At 36.8% G+C, this 14,370-nt stretch overlaps 1 protein-coding gene across 2 annotated transcripts in view; it reads left to right on the top strand.

Moving 5' to 3' along the window:
- Prip (prip) overlaps positions 1 to 14,370 on the top strand; it is a 55,798-nt gene that overhangs the window by 33,356 nt on the left and 8,072 nt on the right. For both annotated transcript variants that reach the window (XM_034985266.2, XM_069498331.1), the window contains exons 2-4: positions 8,285 to 8,376; positions 10,195 to 10,328; positions 12,299 to 12,568. In XM_034985266.2, coding sequence (XP_034841157.1) covers positions 8,289 to 8,376; positions 10,195 to 10,328; positions 12,299 to 12,568 — 492 coding nt within the window. In that variant the 5' untranslated portion in view covers positions 8,285 to 8,288. The remainder of the gene's footprint in view (positions 1 to 8,284; positions 8,377 to 10,194; positions 10,329 to 12,298; positions 12,569 to 14,370) is intronic.

The following is a 14,370-nucleotide window of genomic DNA, read 5'->3' as shown; positions in this document are numbered from 1 at the left end:
ACTAGTTATAAATACTAAAAAAACTAAAGCAATGCATATACATACTGCGCATAATAAATCAGTGCATAAGGCTTCTATTGTTGCTCATTCGCACGACTGCCTGCACGGGTACATAAACCCCTGTAAATGTCCGCCCATTGAAATGGTTAGTGAACACATGTATATAGGACTCAAAATCGACAATCGCTTTAATTGGCTCCCTCATATAAACTATATTTGTAATAAATTAAGAGCTAAGTATCCTAAGTAAAATGTATATACTTAAATTTAAACTTCCATATAGGACGCTGAGACTGCTTTACTTAGCATTGGCAGACTCTATAATTGATTATGGCTTAAGTAGTTATGGTAGAACCTTCAAAACTTATCTGTTACGCATATACAACTTACAAATAAAAATAATTAAAACCATAGTACCTAAAAAAATTAAATTAAAATTCTCCAATGATTATTCTAAATTATTTAAGTACTGCAAGTTACTGCCAGTGCTAAGTAAGGTTAGCCTGGCGATCCTGAAAGAAGAATATCATAACATAAAGCACCTAACTTGTAAAGAGAGAAACAGAAAGCTGCGCATCTTACCAAACTACAAGAAGTTTAAATTACCTAAGAATAATAATAAGTATGGAACTAGAACATGTTCATATATCTTAGCAAATATAATGAATAACTTACCTTTAACTCTGCAAAATACCTACAGTAAAAGAGCGATTTTTATAAGAAATTGTAAGAGGCACTTCCTGGATCTAGGTGCCTCTTTGGATGCCTAGTCTAGGTCTAGGAAGTGCTTCATGTAACGATATTTTATATGTACAAATATGCACTAATTTACAGCTTTTAATTTTTATAAGTTTGTTACCTAGATTTTATTAAATTTGTAAAACGCGAACTCGCCATCCTCACATAAACTTTAACAGTTTCTAGAGGATGGCGAACTGTTTATTTTAAAATGTATTTTTGAAATTTACGTGATCAATAAAAAAAAAAAAAAAAAAAAAAAAAAATATGTATGTGAGTTTCTTTATTCCATTATAACCTCTAAATGCCTGAACAGATTTGGGTGTATCGTTAGAATCCTTAGATCTTCCCGAGTGACACTGCCTATAATGTTTTAGAAAAAAGTTCAATATGGTGGCTGTATGGCGCCATTTTCAAATACGATTTTTTTTGTTTATTAGCAGGGCATAAGTATGTGTTTTTAATTTTTTTAATTACGACTTTATTTAGGCATTAATGGTTCACTATGTTAATACAATCATTAGGATCATTAGGATTTTTACTTGTAAAGTTAATAATTTTTGGAAATTCAAACAGATTGCACTTATTAATAATTTGCCTAGATTTTCTAAAATTCCGTTATAATAAATAATTTAAATTATTATTATTATCTATTCATTTGTCTAAGACAATTTATGTAGCAGAGCTTTAAAATATACCTATATATTAAAAATGAGCAGCGACCGAAGCTTGAAACTTAAAAGAGCTTACAAAGGACTCTTTTAAATCGTAGTCTTGAGCCGGGCTGCAATTCAGGTGGAACTGCAACGTGCAGTACTTTACATTCCAGAATAGTTTTTCAGCCGTTTTCTTAGCAATTAATGAGTTCACTAACGATATTGCAGATTGTAACAGCTTTAGCTGTCATTGTATAGTCGGTATGTTTGAAGTTTCAGTAGCTGCTCATTTTATACTCCATCTACAGTAACATACCGCCAACAGAAGCCTATAAAAGCTCCGAGAATAGGAGTGGTAAGTATAGGTATCTATTTTTTTTTTTTTAGATATATCGTTGTTAACCGCCATTTCACCATTCATTTGTTTTCAATCGTCAATAAATATAAAGGACAATTGTTTAAAATTTAAATGAAACCTACATTAGTGAATAGCGATATGGTAATCGTAAGACGTGTCACATTCAGTATAATTTATATATCCCTCGTGTACCTACCTATTTTGCGTGCGTATTTCATCGTGAGGTGAATTTAATTTTAACCATTTCTTTTATCGATATTGAGTAGGATTATTATTATTTTCAGACTAGATAATGCTCACGACTTCGTCCGCGTGGATTTATGTTTTTAAAAATTCCGTGGAATCTCTTTGATTTCCGGGATGAAAAGTAGTGTATGTCCATCTCCAGGATGCAAACTATCTCTGTACCAAGTAAATGATGTTTGAGTTTACATACCGGGAAAGGACATAGTCTACTTTTAATCCCGGAAAATCAAAGAGTTCTCACGGGATTTTTAAAAACCTAAATCCACGCGGACGAAGTCGCGGGCATCATCTAGTTTAATATATTGAAAAACTCCTAGCATTAATCTATCTTATGAGACCCGTAGAACCGTAGAACCTACGTATGCCTAGTTATTATTAAAAACTGAATAAATAATGAACTACATTATGATTATTGCTTTTTAATGTGTCCGTGTATTCATGGATAGGATGATGGATAGATAGTCTGTTTATTTATTTATTATCACTTGTACCTACTTTCTTATCTCGAACTGATCTAATGGCCCAACAAGTAAAATCTGTGCCACTCATCATCATCGCGATACTACCTACCTACCTGCAGTACGCGGCAGAAAATAATGTATCCGCTATCCATCGACCTTTAGAATGAGATTTTGGCTTTGTAGAGCGTTGTCTCTGTCACGACTCACGAGTCATCTCAACGAAACAATACTCTACAAAACCACTCTCTTTCTAAAAGTAGATGTACCTACATTATTTTCTGCTGCGTACTGTACAACTCTTTGTGGGTCTTGGCCTCCTTCAGAGTCTTCTTCCATTTCTGCCTTTCTCAGTGTGTGTGTATTTACCCATTCTCATCAGGCCTACACATGCCATCCAACGCTTTTTTGGCCTGCTGCGGCCTCCACACCTGTGCATTACTAATTTATTTAATTTGTTTAGTTACTTACTAAAAATTGTCTTTATTTGGGCGAGTAGATACGTAGATATTGATAGAGCGCTAGATGAATGCTATCCTGAGAAATGCACTAGAAATCTAAAAAAAACACTTTGTTATTTTTATTGTAATTTGTGTCTAGTTGCATAGCAGACACACAGTTATTAAAATTAGGTTACCGTTACCATAGTACTATAAAATATTCTGTGCCGTTACCGCAAAAAACAATGTGGGTGGCACAAGTTATTACCTATTCATACCTCCATGGCAAAGTAAACAAAAGTTGACAAACCCAGACCTGTGCAACCCATTTTGCTTTTATTAACGGTCAAAGTTTAATTGACGATAACAGTAACATAACCCGCTACTGGACCTAAGACATCTACAAAACCTTCGTCTTTTCTGCAACTCTCAGGGAATCTGCGAGCCTACCAAATATTTAACTTAGTAGGTTTGTTATACTTTGTTATAATAATTACAAGATTGTCCAAAGGACAAACTCCTTCAATAGTCTAAAAAAATATATTCAAACAAAGCATAATTGTTTTTCCCATTTTTTTAAATTTTAGTAATGGTTACTCAGTTATTATTATGAGGCAGAACTAACATGTCAAACGGTCGTTATGATCACAGGTTTTCATTCGGTATTTTTCAGGTGGAGCACTTTTTTTTTCTAAAAGTTTGGAATTTTTTACTAGAGTAATCCATTAGTGCTTTCTGGAAAATCCTGTCATACCTATGAATTATCCGTGAAACTTTTTGTCCTAATCATTACATTTTTTAGGTCCTTTTTTATGCTATGGTAATTATATTATTGCTTATTATATAAAGCACTTTCCATTTCTTTATCCGCATAAGCTATCTTACAAGACTTATATAAAATTCAACTATGTACCTAAAATTATTTTAAGTTTTTTTAACAGATTATTCAGAGTATCAAACTTATTAAACTTAGGTACCTACCTTATGGTAGGTACCTAAGTTTAGAAGTCGGTTAATAACCGACTTCTATACCGATAGTTCTGACTACTTCGGAACGTATTTTCACGGACTTGGATCGGATGAGTGCGTAACTGCCTTATAAGTAATTTGATTAATACAATAAACTATAATTATTTTCTTCATGAATCCACCCATCGCCCCATAAAAGTAGTTTTTACAATAATTTACACGTACCACTTGCAAGCATTGCTGTCGTGAAATACGAGCACATACCTAGGTAGGTACCTACCGCCCTTTGTTGTCCCAACTTATTAACATTTACAAGTCTGACAAAATCATAGGCAAATAGTGTTAGCATGACTCCACATAGCTAGTCTCAACTCATGATTGCATTGATTACGTAATACTTAAATAAGTAATAATATATTTCATTACTAGCTTATTCCCGCGACTTCATCTGCGTGGACTACACAAATTTCAAACCCCTATTTTACCCCCCTTATGGGGTTGAATTTTCAAAAATCCTTTCTAAGCGGATGTATACGTTATTAGAGCTATCTGGCCCAACAGCCCGATCTATTCAATAGTTTGAACTGTGCGTTGATAGATCAGTCAGTCAGTCAATTAGTCAGCCATTTATTTTATATATTTAGAAAAAAGATACGGGCCTGAAGTCTACAGTCATTACATAGGTACATCAATGGCCTTCTTCAGTAAGACATTTGTAGGTAAATGCGTTACAATTTAATATAAGTACCTACCTAGTTTTTATGGTGACAAAAGAATGCTGATCAGTAGATAAATAACTTTTTTTAGCTTCACTTTCTTTGTGTGTGTGATTTGATTTTGATTTCTGTGCACTATTTCGTTCCTAATGACAATGAAATATATTTTTGAACAGCCCAATACACCTACCTACCAAATCATCAATTCTGATGCTGCAGAGTGCTTACCATGACCTACCTAGTATCATCTGCATAAACCGTAAGGACTACGGATTAGCTAATTTTGAATTGATGAAGTGTTATTATAACTACTATGTTAATTTACTTACTTGTTTGATATCTTTAATTTAACACATTTCAGTAAAATATTCATTAGTTTGCGTTTTGCAATCCAATAGACATGAAATGACATTTAATTTGAAATCAATGCATAGTTTTTTATATTTCCAATCAAACTTGATTACATTATCCTTATTGCTTATAAGCATTCTTGAATTCATTTTATAATATTTGTATTTCCGAAAGTCACTATCACTTCGGTAATATTTATAACAATAAACTTTCCTTTTTCTGAGAAATGGTTGAGTTAAACGCATGAGGAAATGTTTTTAAATATAGGCACCTACCTACGTATTTATAAAATGGGAAAAAGGTCATTGTTAATAATTAGCAATCGGGAAAGGTATAAAGCTTGCTCGTTTATGGTCAGTGGTGTAGGTCAGCCAAGGCCCGGTCAGGGTTAACCACGAAAGCCTTGCGATATGCATTTACTGCATACCTACTCTCGATGCATACAGTCAAATATGGATCGCTGCCAACTGGTACATTCACATTCAGCTCGCCTCGTATCCTCAAAGTTTTTAAATATACCTACCAATACCTACCTACCTAACTACTAGTACTATAAAAATACACTTCGGTACTAGCTGATCAGCTAGTAAATTGAGAAATTTGAATTAAGTATATTGAAAATTCCAGAGGGATCTCTACAACGAAGTTGCTGAGTAAATAAGTAGTTTATCAAAATCGAATGGTTACCTACCTAATATGTCACTCTGCTATGGTTTAGCGATTAACAATGAGCTGATGAAGCGACAAACATACACAGATTAAAAATTGCATAAGACAATAAACCTGGAATGAAATGATTTGTGAAATACGGGGCTAATAACGAGTCTTACCTAACACATTTTGAATTATAGAAAGTAGATATTGGAACTATCGAGAGCATACGTAAAACATTCCAGAATTTTCATCTGTGAATTCTGTGATGACGTTTATTGTTTTGAATTTTATCTTGTAAACATTTAATGTATGTACCTACAATTCACATTAGGCAAAGATATTTTATTATACATACATAGTAGTTACTGTATATTAGGCCGATTGTTCATGACCATATGGTATGTAATTAGGTAGGTATAGTACGCGAGGTCGCGATGGCAATCGGGGAGGGAACGCCCCGCACACCCGTAAAGCCCCCGCGCTCACCCGGTACGGGCGAGCGCGGGTGACGTGTGGACTTGCTGGGTGTCCCCCCGCCACATACCCCGATTACCCCACATAGCCCTTTTGGTACCGCTATTGTGAAAGCCCTCCCGCTTTCCGTGAAAAAATGCTAATAGACAAAAATAATGATATCAGATTTACCGAACCAGCCACCCGCATCGTTGCCGAGATCAAATAGGTAGATTATCTGTCATTAACACTGGAATTCGTAGGCAAGATAGGGGCTTCTTTAGAGGACAATTCAAACGACATATTGTGTCCTCTAAAAAAGCCCCTATCTTGAGCATGAATTCCGGTGTAAAAGTCACTATCAGTTGAGAGGTACCCGCAATCATTACATTAATCTCTATTTATTTCGATTGTATTATCTTTATACTTATAGAAAAATTCAGCTTCCGTATCCACCTGATTCTGTTTGTGTCGTCGTGAAGGTCCCACGGGGATCCCCCTTTCCTAATAATAATTATTTTACTTGATTAATAAATATATGACCGAGCCCAGAGTCACAGCGAAGCATAGCAGGTTTAGCTATAGTTAAATATTATTAACAAATGATTCAATTAATCAGAATTTCTTTGTTTTGGAATGCCTTTAAGGAATAAGGATTATCTTATTTGCAAAATTCTTTACTTTCTCAAAAAATCCCACTCGAAGGATCAAATGTCCGAATTTCTTATAACTAATATACGTACGCTAAAGTGCAAGCTGGAAGCTATTTATTTATTTCTGACATTTCTCAAATTGAAACTTTTCTAATGTAAGTACCTACCTGTGATGCCTATTCTTAATAAGTACACGAACTTCAAAAGGGTACCCTATATGGTAATATTATCTTCGAGAGTAGACACCTCCCAACCGAAAGTGCGTTCAACTGCATTAGGTCACTATAAAAACGGGTAGGTAAGTATCACGTAGTCATTTTAATTTGGGTAGATGGATAAAAGGCAAAACTTCTCCGTCATGCTAAATCGGGTTTGATTGTTGTCAAAGAGAGTGACTTGCAACCGATTCGAGATGATACTTTTTCTATTGTCCAGTGTTCTTCGACCTACTGATAGCTCCAATGCGTTTCATCTTAGACAGCGTCAGCATAGTAAGATCTCTTTGAAATGTACGGTGCAACAAGATACCTTCTCAACAAAGTACCGTAATACCTAGCTCCTTAAAATTTTCATATTAATCATATTATGCAATACACGTTTGTAAACAGGTTACGTCCAGATTCCAGTTGACCGCTAAAATATTACATTAAGTAACACCGCGTATAATATTGTATTCCGAGAGATATTAAGGATTCTGGGAACCGCTTCGTGATAAATCGCTGTTTGTAAATGATAAGCAATAAAAACGTCAAAGCACGTAAAAGTAAAATACTTAAAGCATACTCTTTTAATTATTATTCAAGATGTCGAACCGCAGTGGTACGCTGTTTTAATAGTTTTACAATGAAAAAATAGATTTTTAATATTTTATTATAACAAAACTAAATCGTAATTATACAAATTATAGTAGTAGGTACCATCTTAAATAGGACCTCCCAACATAAAATCTGAGAACCTGCGATATAGTACAAGTACATTTTTTTTAATTTATAGACTAGCGCTTGGCTGCAATCAGACCGTGGCAAGTGTTGATATTATATCCTAAGATGGAACCGCGCTTGCATAGAAGATGCCTATTCACTCTTGATTTGAAAAACTTATTTTTTTACAAATTATTATGTAGAAACATTAGTTTTTAAAAAAAATTCAAATAAGCTTAGTGCTTTCGAATCGTCAGGTGACTCTACCACCGTTTTAGGATGCCCTTACTGACTAAAGGATATACCTAAGAATAAGCAAAATTCAAAATTTATTTCATGTAGGACAACAGCTTGTACTCAGCTTGGACAGCAGCTGTGCACTCGGAAAACAGCTTCTATTGAAACGAGCCAGCAAGAAACTCCGCAGTTACTCTGCAGTTAGTTTTTGAACTACATACTTTATAAGACCTACCTACCTGCCAAATTTCATGATTCTAGATCAACGGGAAGTAGCCTGTAGGTTTCTTGACAGACACGACAGACAGATAACAAAGTGATCCTATAAGGGTTCCTTTTTTCCTTTTGAGGTACGGTACCCTAAACAATGTAATTTTAGTAACCAGACACTTACGTACGTACCTATTATATAAAATTGTTTATGTTTTGTTACAGAACCATGGGTGAAATGAGTAACAAGCTCGGCCTAAATGAACTGTCCGGAGGAGCAAAAGGAATCAGCAAGGCTCTTCTCGCTGAATTTATAGGTGAGTTTAACTTGATAAGAATTATGAGGAATAGTTTTAAAATAGAACCATTACCACATATATACATATATACCACCAATAGCACATATTGTAAATACGTATTCCTAACGTTATTGTAAGTCGGTCTGTTTATATTTTATGGTGACTCTACCACTTTTCTCAATTTTCTCTAATTTCGGAGTCTGCATTTCGAATTGCAAATCTACATATTAAAAAAAGAAATAATTTTCATTCAAATGAACTTTTAAAAGTAAGTATGTACTTTTGAATCCTCGAATGAATCTACCACGCCCAGTGCATTTGGGATGCCTTTTTTACGGGGAAAAACCAGCAAAATAACTCAGCAGTTGCTCTTTTCCAATGCTCAAGAACTTCTACGTACTTACCTTTATTTAATATTGAATATGACAAATCGATAAACATAAAATACGAAGAAAGTAGTAGGTAAGTATCGTGGCCTTATCGCTCAAAATAATAAAATTAACGATTCAAGTTAATTAATTCATAATTTAATCGCAGATAATTACAGTAATACATAAGTAGGTACAATTTTTGTAACAGATTTACCAGGACCTACCTACAGTCCGCGAAAGGTTGAGATGGCAATCCGGGTATGAGGCGAGGGGACGCCCCGCACACCCACACGTCATCCGCGCTCGTCTGCACCGGGTTAGCGCGGGGTCTGTGCGGGTGTGCGGGGCTTTACCTCCCCGATTGCCATCTCGACCTGTCGCAGCAAAAGTTTTCAACATACTTACACTGAACAATGAATCATACTCCTTGACCATACTCCGGCCGACCTCTTGTTCTAGGTAATTTATTTAATAGTACCTACCTACTACAAAATGGTTATTTATCATATTATATTAGGATATTTAAATAAATCTAACCGCTAAGAATTTACAAGTAAACAAATATTATTCTTACACCAAAATTATTTAATTATGGATTTAAGTTTTCCTTATAAGTATTCTAAGTATTGGTCGTATAAACAATAATAGGTACCTACTGTTATTCCGTAGTTCTAGGACATGGGATTCGTCATTTACATTTATAGGTGTTCAGCAGCTCTGCTAGTCGTTTTCCTTTTGTTTAGACATCCAGAAAATCACTGAAATTGTATACCTAGGTACACATACATAATAATATACATTATTACGTATATACATACAGGTCAGATACCTGTAACTTTTAGGTAAATGAAAATTTAAAATATGTGTACTTATGCTATGTTTTTGATTTAAGTATACATAGGTAAATCAAGATGGCTTTCGAGACTAAAATTAAAAGCACGTCTTGGTAGGTTCTATAGGAAATTAGAATAAATTATATTATTTGATGCTTACAAAAGTTTTCTTTCGGATGAAAATTGGGGTAGGTACTTACACCAGCCAATTCGCTTTCTTTTAAGATTAAGAAATATTTACTATTGCAGCTAAGTAAAATGAGGAGCGGGGCTAAAATTGAGCCCAAAATTCGTGATTTCGACCAAAACGGTATAATCACATACAGTAAAGCTTCAACAGCTTCCGTTCAGTTTTTTGTTCCTCCTGTAAATTTTATTTCGTGCATTAACAACGTTTTGTTCACCAGCTTCTCAAATATGTTACAGCTTACCCGGCAGGAAATATTGTATGTACATCGACCTTTAGAAAGAGATAGCGGTTTCGTAGAGCGTTGTACCTATCTCTCGTTGAGACTGACAAACGTCACATAGATAGGTAGTGACAGAGACAACGCTCTACAAAGCTAAAATCTCATTCTAAAGGTCGATGTACAACATTTTTTGGCGGCTACTGTAATGATGTTATAATCCAGGTAACCTGCTCCTGAATATCTTCGGATGCGGCGCCTGCATCGACATCGCACACGGCCTGGATTCCCCAGCGCCCCCAGCTGACATCGTGCTTATTGCGCTCGCTTTCGGTCTCTCAGTCTTCGCTATCGTTTCGGTGAGTAAAACCTTTTTTTTTTTCATTCAGATACAAGTTAGCCCTTGACTGCAATCTCACCAGGTGGTAAGTCATGATGCAATCTAAGATGGAAGCGGGCTAACCTGGAAGGGGTATGGCAGTTTTTATTAAACCCATACCTACCCCTTTGGTTTCTACAGGCCATCGTACCGGAACGCTAAATGGCTTGGCAGCACGGCTTTGCCAGTAGGGTGGTAACTTAGCCACGACCAGTCCAGAAATTTCGAAATTATAAAATTCTAAACCCCAGCCGGGAATCGAACCCGGGATCTCCCACTAACAAGACCACAGCGCTAACAATGGCGCCAGGGAGGTCCTTACTTCGTTGCATTAGATAGAGATAGTATAGATCTATAAATAACGCACTCGTAGGTTCATCAAGATCAACACTTTTTCGTAGCGCCAACTCTACTTAATTTTTAAAAAAATTAAAAAACCGGCCAAGTGCGAGTCAGACTTGGGCACCGAAGGTTCCGTACTACAGTCGTATTCTTTCGACAAAAACTATTAGGCAGAAAAATAAATAAAAATCTGTTTTAGAATGTACAAGTAATACCTTTCATACCCCAACTTGGTATAATTATCTCACTTTGAAAATGGAAAAAAACTAATTATTTGTTCATGAACACATTTTAATTTTTTTTTTGTGATGTAACCACAAATGCACGGCTTTCGGATTTATTCCTTTACTTGTGCTATATAACACCTATACCTACCTGCCCACGATTCTATACGTCAACGGGAAGTACCCCATAGGTTTCTTGACAGACACGACGGACAGATGGACAGATAGACAACAAAGTGATCCTATAATGGTCCCTTTTTCCTTTTGAGGTCCGGAACCCTAAAAACACTTTCGCATTGATTATTATTATAATAATATGGGTAATAATAGGTATTCGAAATACATACCTATAGACAAGATAATGCTATAATAAATAATGTAATGATCCGCCTCGGCCTCACTCGGGTGGTATTTCTAAAAAATCCTACGTTATAGAAAAAACCGCCCAAGTGCGAGTCGGACTCGCGCACCGAGGGTTTCGTACCTTGGAATGCATACGTGTAATTATTTTGTGGCAATCGCAAATTAATGTGATAAATTACAAAATGGGTTTAGGATTTGTCCATTATAGAAAACTCTCAGGCATGCTGGTTTCCTCACGATGTTTTCCTTATTTAATTTCTTAAAACGCACAAGATTCCGGAAAGTTAGAGGTGCGTGCCTGGGATCGAACCCCCGTCCTCCGATTAGGAGGCAGACGTCCTAACAACTAAGCTATCACAGCTGATCTTTTGGAGGCACGGAACCCTAAAAGCCTATGTAGGTACATGCAAAATTCCATGTTTCTTTAGGCATACCTACTATTATATTACATTCTGTGCTATACCTAGGTAGACCGGATAGACAACTTCAGTGAATCAGTTTCACCTTTTAAATAGGCAGATACCTACACAGATTTTACAAGGCAGACTCTATATGCAAATTATTACAAAAGCTTTTATCACACCGTTTATTTGATGTTCGCTGTAGTAGGTGATAAATACAAATAGAGGTTTTAAAACCTGATTGAATAATTTACTAAAACCGGTTAGTTTTATCCTCTTACTCGTTAAGTACATATATCAAACTTATGCATACATTGCAATAGGTATGTCATTTTAGGAAAATTTAATCGGGGGGGGAACGCCCTGCACACCCGCACAGCCCCCGCGCTAACCCGGTACGGGCGAGCGCGGGTGACGTGCGGATGTGCGGGGCGTCTCATACCCCGAATGCTGTTTCAACCTGTCGCGGACTTTAAGTAGGTAACTCTATCGCGATTCTCGACTGACCATCTACATAGCTAAAAAGATTCTACTTTCTATGGGTTTGTGGTAAATTCTATCCCACTTTTAATCTACACCTGAAATCTACAATCTGAAATTTTATTTTCTTTCTCTTACAGACAATAGGACATGTATCAGGTGGTCACGTTAACCCAGCGGTCACTGCTGGAATGGCTGCAACTGGTAAAGTGAAGCCAGTGAGAGCAATCCTGTACGTCATCGCCCAGTGCGCAGGCGCCGCCGCCGGCTCCGGCCTGTTGAAGGCTTTCACCCCCGACGCAGTGGCTGGAAAATTAGGTGTCACAGGATTGGGCAAGAATGTGACCGCACTGCAAGGCTTCGGCATCGAGTTCTTCCTCGGATTCGTGCTCGTTTTTGTGGTTTGTGGGGTAGGTAATGTGTAAACCTTCGATTTTTGTACGTAGCAACTTGAGAGAGAGATTGTGTCTTTATTCTTTGCAGACGGCAATATTTTCACGTGCAGTTGAAGAACGTCAGACAGAACTAAAACGCGCTATGCAATACAGAACATATTATTTACTAGCTGATGCCCGCGACTTTGTACGCGTGGATTTAGGTTGCTAAAAATCCTGTGAGAACTCTTCAATTTTCCGGGATAAAAAGTAGCCTATGTCCTTCCCCTTCCTTCCTAATGTTATGTGCATTTAAGTAGGTAATTAAATATCACTTACTTTAACGGTGAAAGAAAACATCGTGAGGAAACCTGCATGCCTGAGAGTTATCCATAATGTTCTCAAAGGTGTGCGAAGTCTGCCCAATCCGCGCTTGGCCATCGCGGCGTGGTAGACTATGGCCAAATCCCTTCTCATTCTAAAAAGAGACCCGTGCTCTGTACTAGTGAACTGGCGATGGGTAGCTCATGATGATGATGATGAATGTCTGTGGTCTTTTCCATTACATCTCTCTCTACTACTCTTACTAACATCTACCTACAGTACACGGCCGAAAGTGATGAACATCGGCCTTTAGAATGACATTTCATCTTTGTAGAGCGTTGTCTCTGTCACTCAAACCCATATGACGCTTTGTCGGTCTCAACGACCGAGACAGTGCTCTACAAATCTGCTATCCCTTCTAAAGGTCGATGTTCATCACTTCTGGCCGCGTACTGTACTTATAATTTAACTGGCGAAACTCTATAGAAATTTGAGCAAGATCATCAATAAGTATATTATAAAAAAGTCGACCGGTGACTTTGGTAGGCAGTTATGCAGACAGGTTAACTTTTTGTTTGCGGTAAAGTGGCAGTTGTAGGTTTTCGGTGTCGGCTTCCCCGAATCTGCTCTCATTTTTTAGAGATTCGGCGATAAATATCTATAGCAGGGGTCACCAAATGACGAACCGCGGTCCGGATCCGGACCGCCACCGGCCTATTTTGTGTGCACTTTAATTGAATACAAAACAGAAACTAAATCTTCTTTAAGAAGGCTTAAGACATTTCTATTCAACATTGAACAGACTTCAGCAATTCTAAACGAAAAAAATACGGTTTCCATCGCTTTCTCATTCTTCGTGGATATTTTATGATTTTATATTTATACTAGCTTATTCCCGCGACTTCGTCCGCGTGGACTACACAAATTTCACACCCCTATTTTACCCCCTTAGAGGTTGGATTTCCAAAAATTCTTAGCTGTCTGTCATAATGGCTATCTGCATGCCAAATTTCAGGCCGATCCGTCCAGTAGTTTAAAGCTGTGCGTTGATAGATCAGTCAGTTAGTAAGTCATTCAGTTTTAACTAAGTAAAGATGTGGGCCCTGGAGAAGGGTGGTTTGTTGGCTTAGAAACTTATCTGGTGTATAAAAAAGTAGAAACGGACCGCGACAGTCATATTATTTGAAAAAACGGACCCCAAATGGAACTAATTGGTGACCCCTGATCTATATGTGCTATAGGTATTAACTGTGACTTGATTTAAACCGGTTTCCTTTGTAACCCAGTCGGAGCACACGTCATTCTTTGAATAAGCTTGACTGAATCCTAGTGGACACAAAAAGTTTCTTATGAATTGTGAAGTCACATAGGTAGGTACCTACCTAGTCTTTCGTAGCTATCATTGATTATTTAGGCCTAAGTAGGTACCTACCTATGTGGAATCTTGCCAACAATTCCAGTCCATTTAGGTTCAATTTAAATGGTTCATTTGAATATTAAAGCCCTAGGACCCC

This window comes from Maniola hyperantus, chromosome 4, assembly GCF_902806685.2.
Source record: "Maniola hyperantus chromosome 4, iAphHyp1.2, whole genome shotgun sequence".
Classification (NCBI taxonomy): Eukaryota; Metazoa; Arthropoda; class Insecta; order Lepidoptera; family Nymphalidae; genus Maniola; species Maniola hyperantus.
Note: the sequence above shows the minus strand (reverse complement) of the source record. Positions and strands in the feature narration are given on the sequence as shown.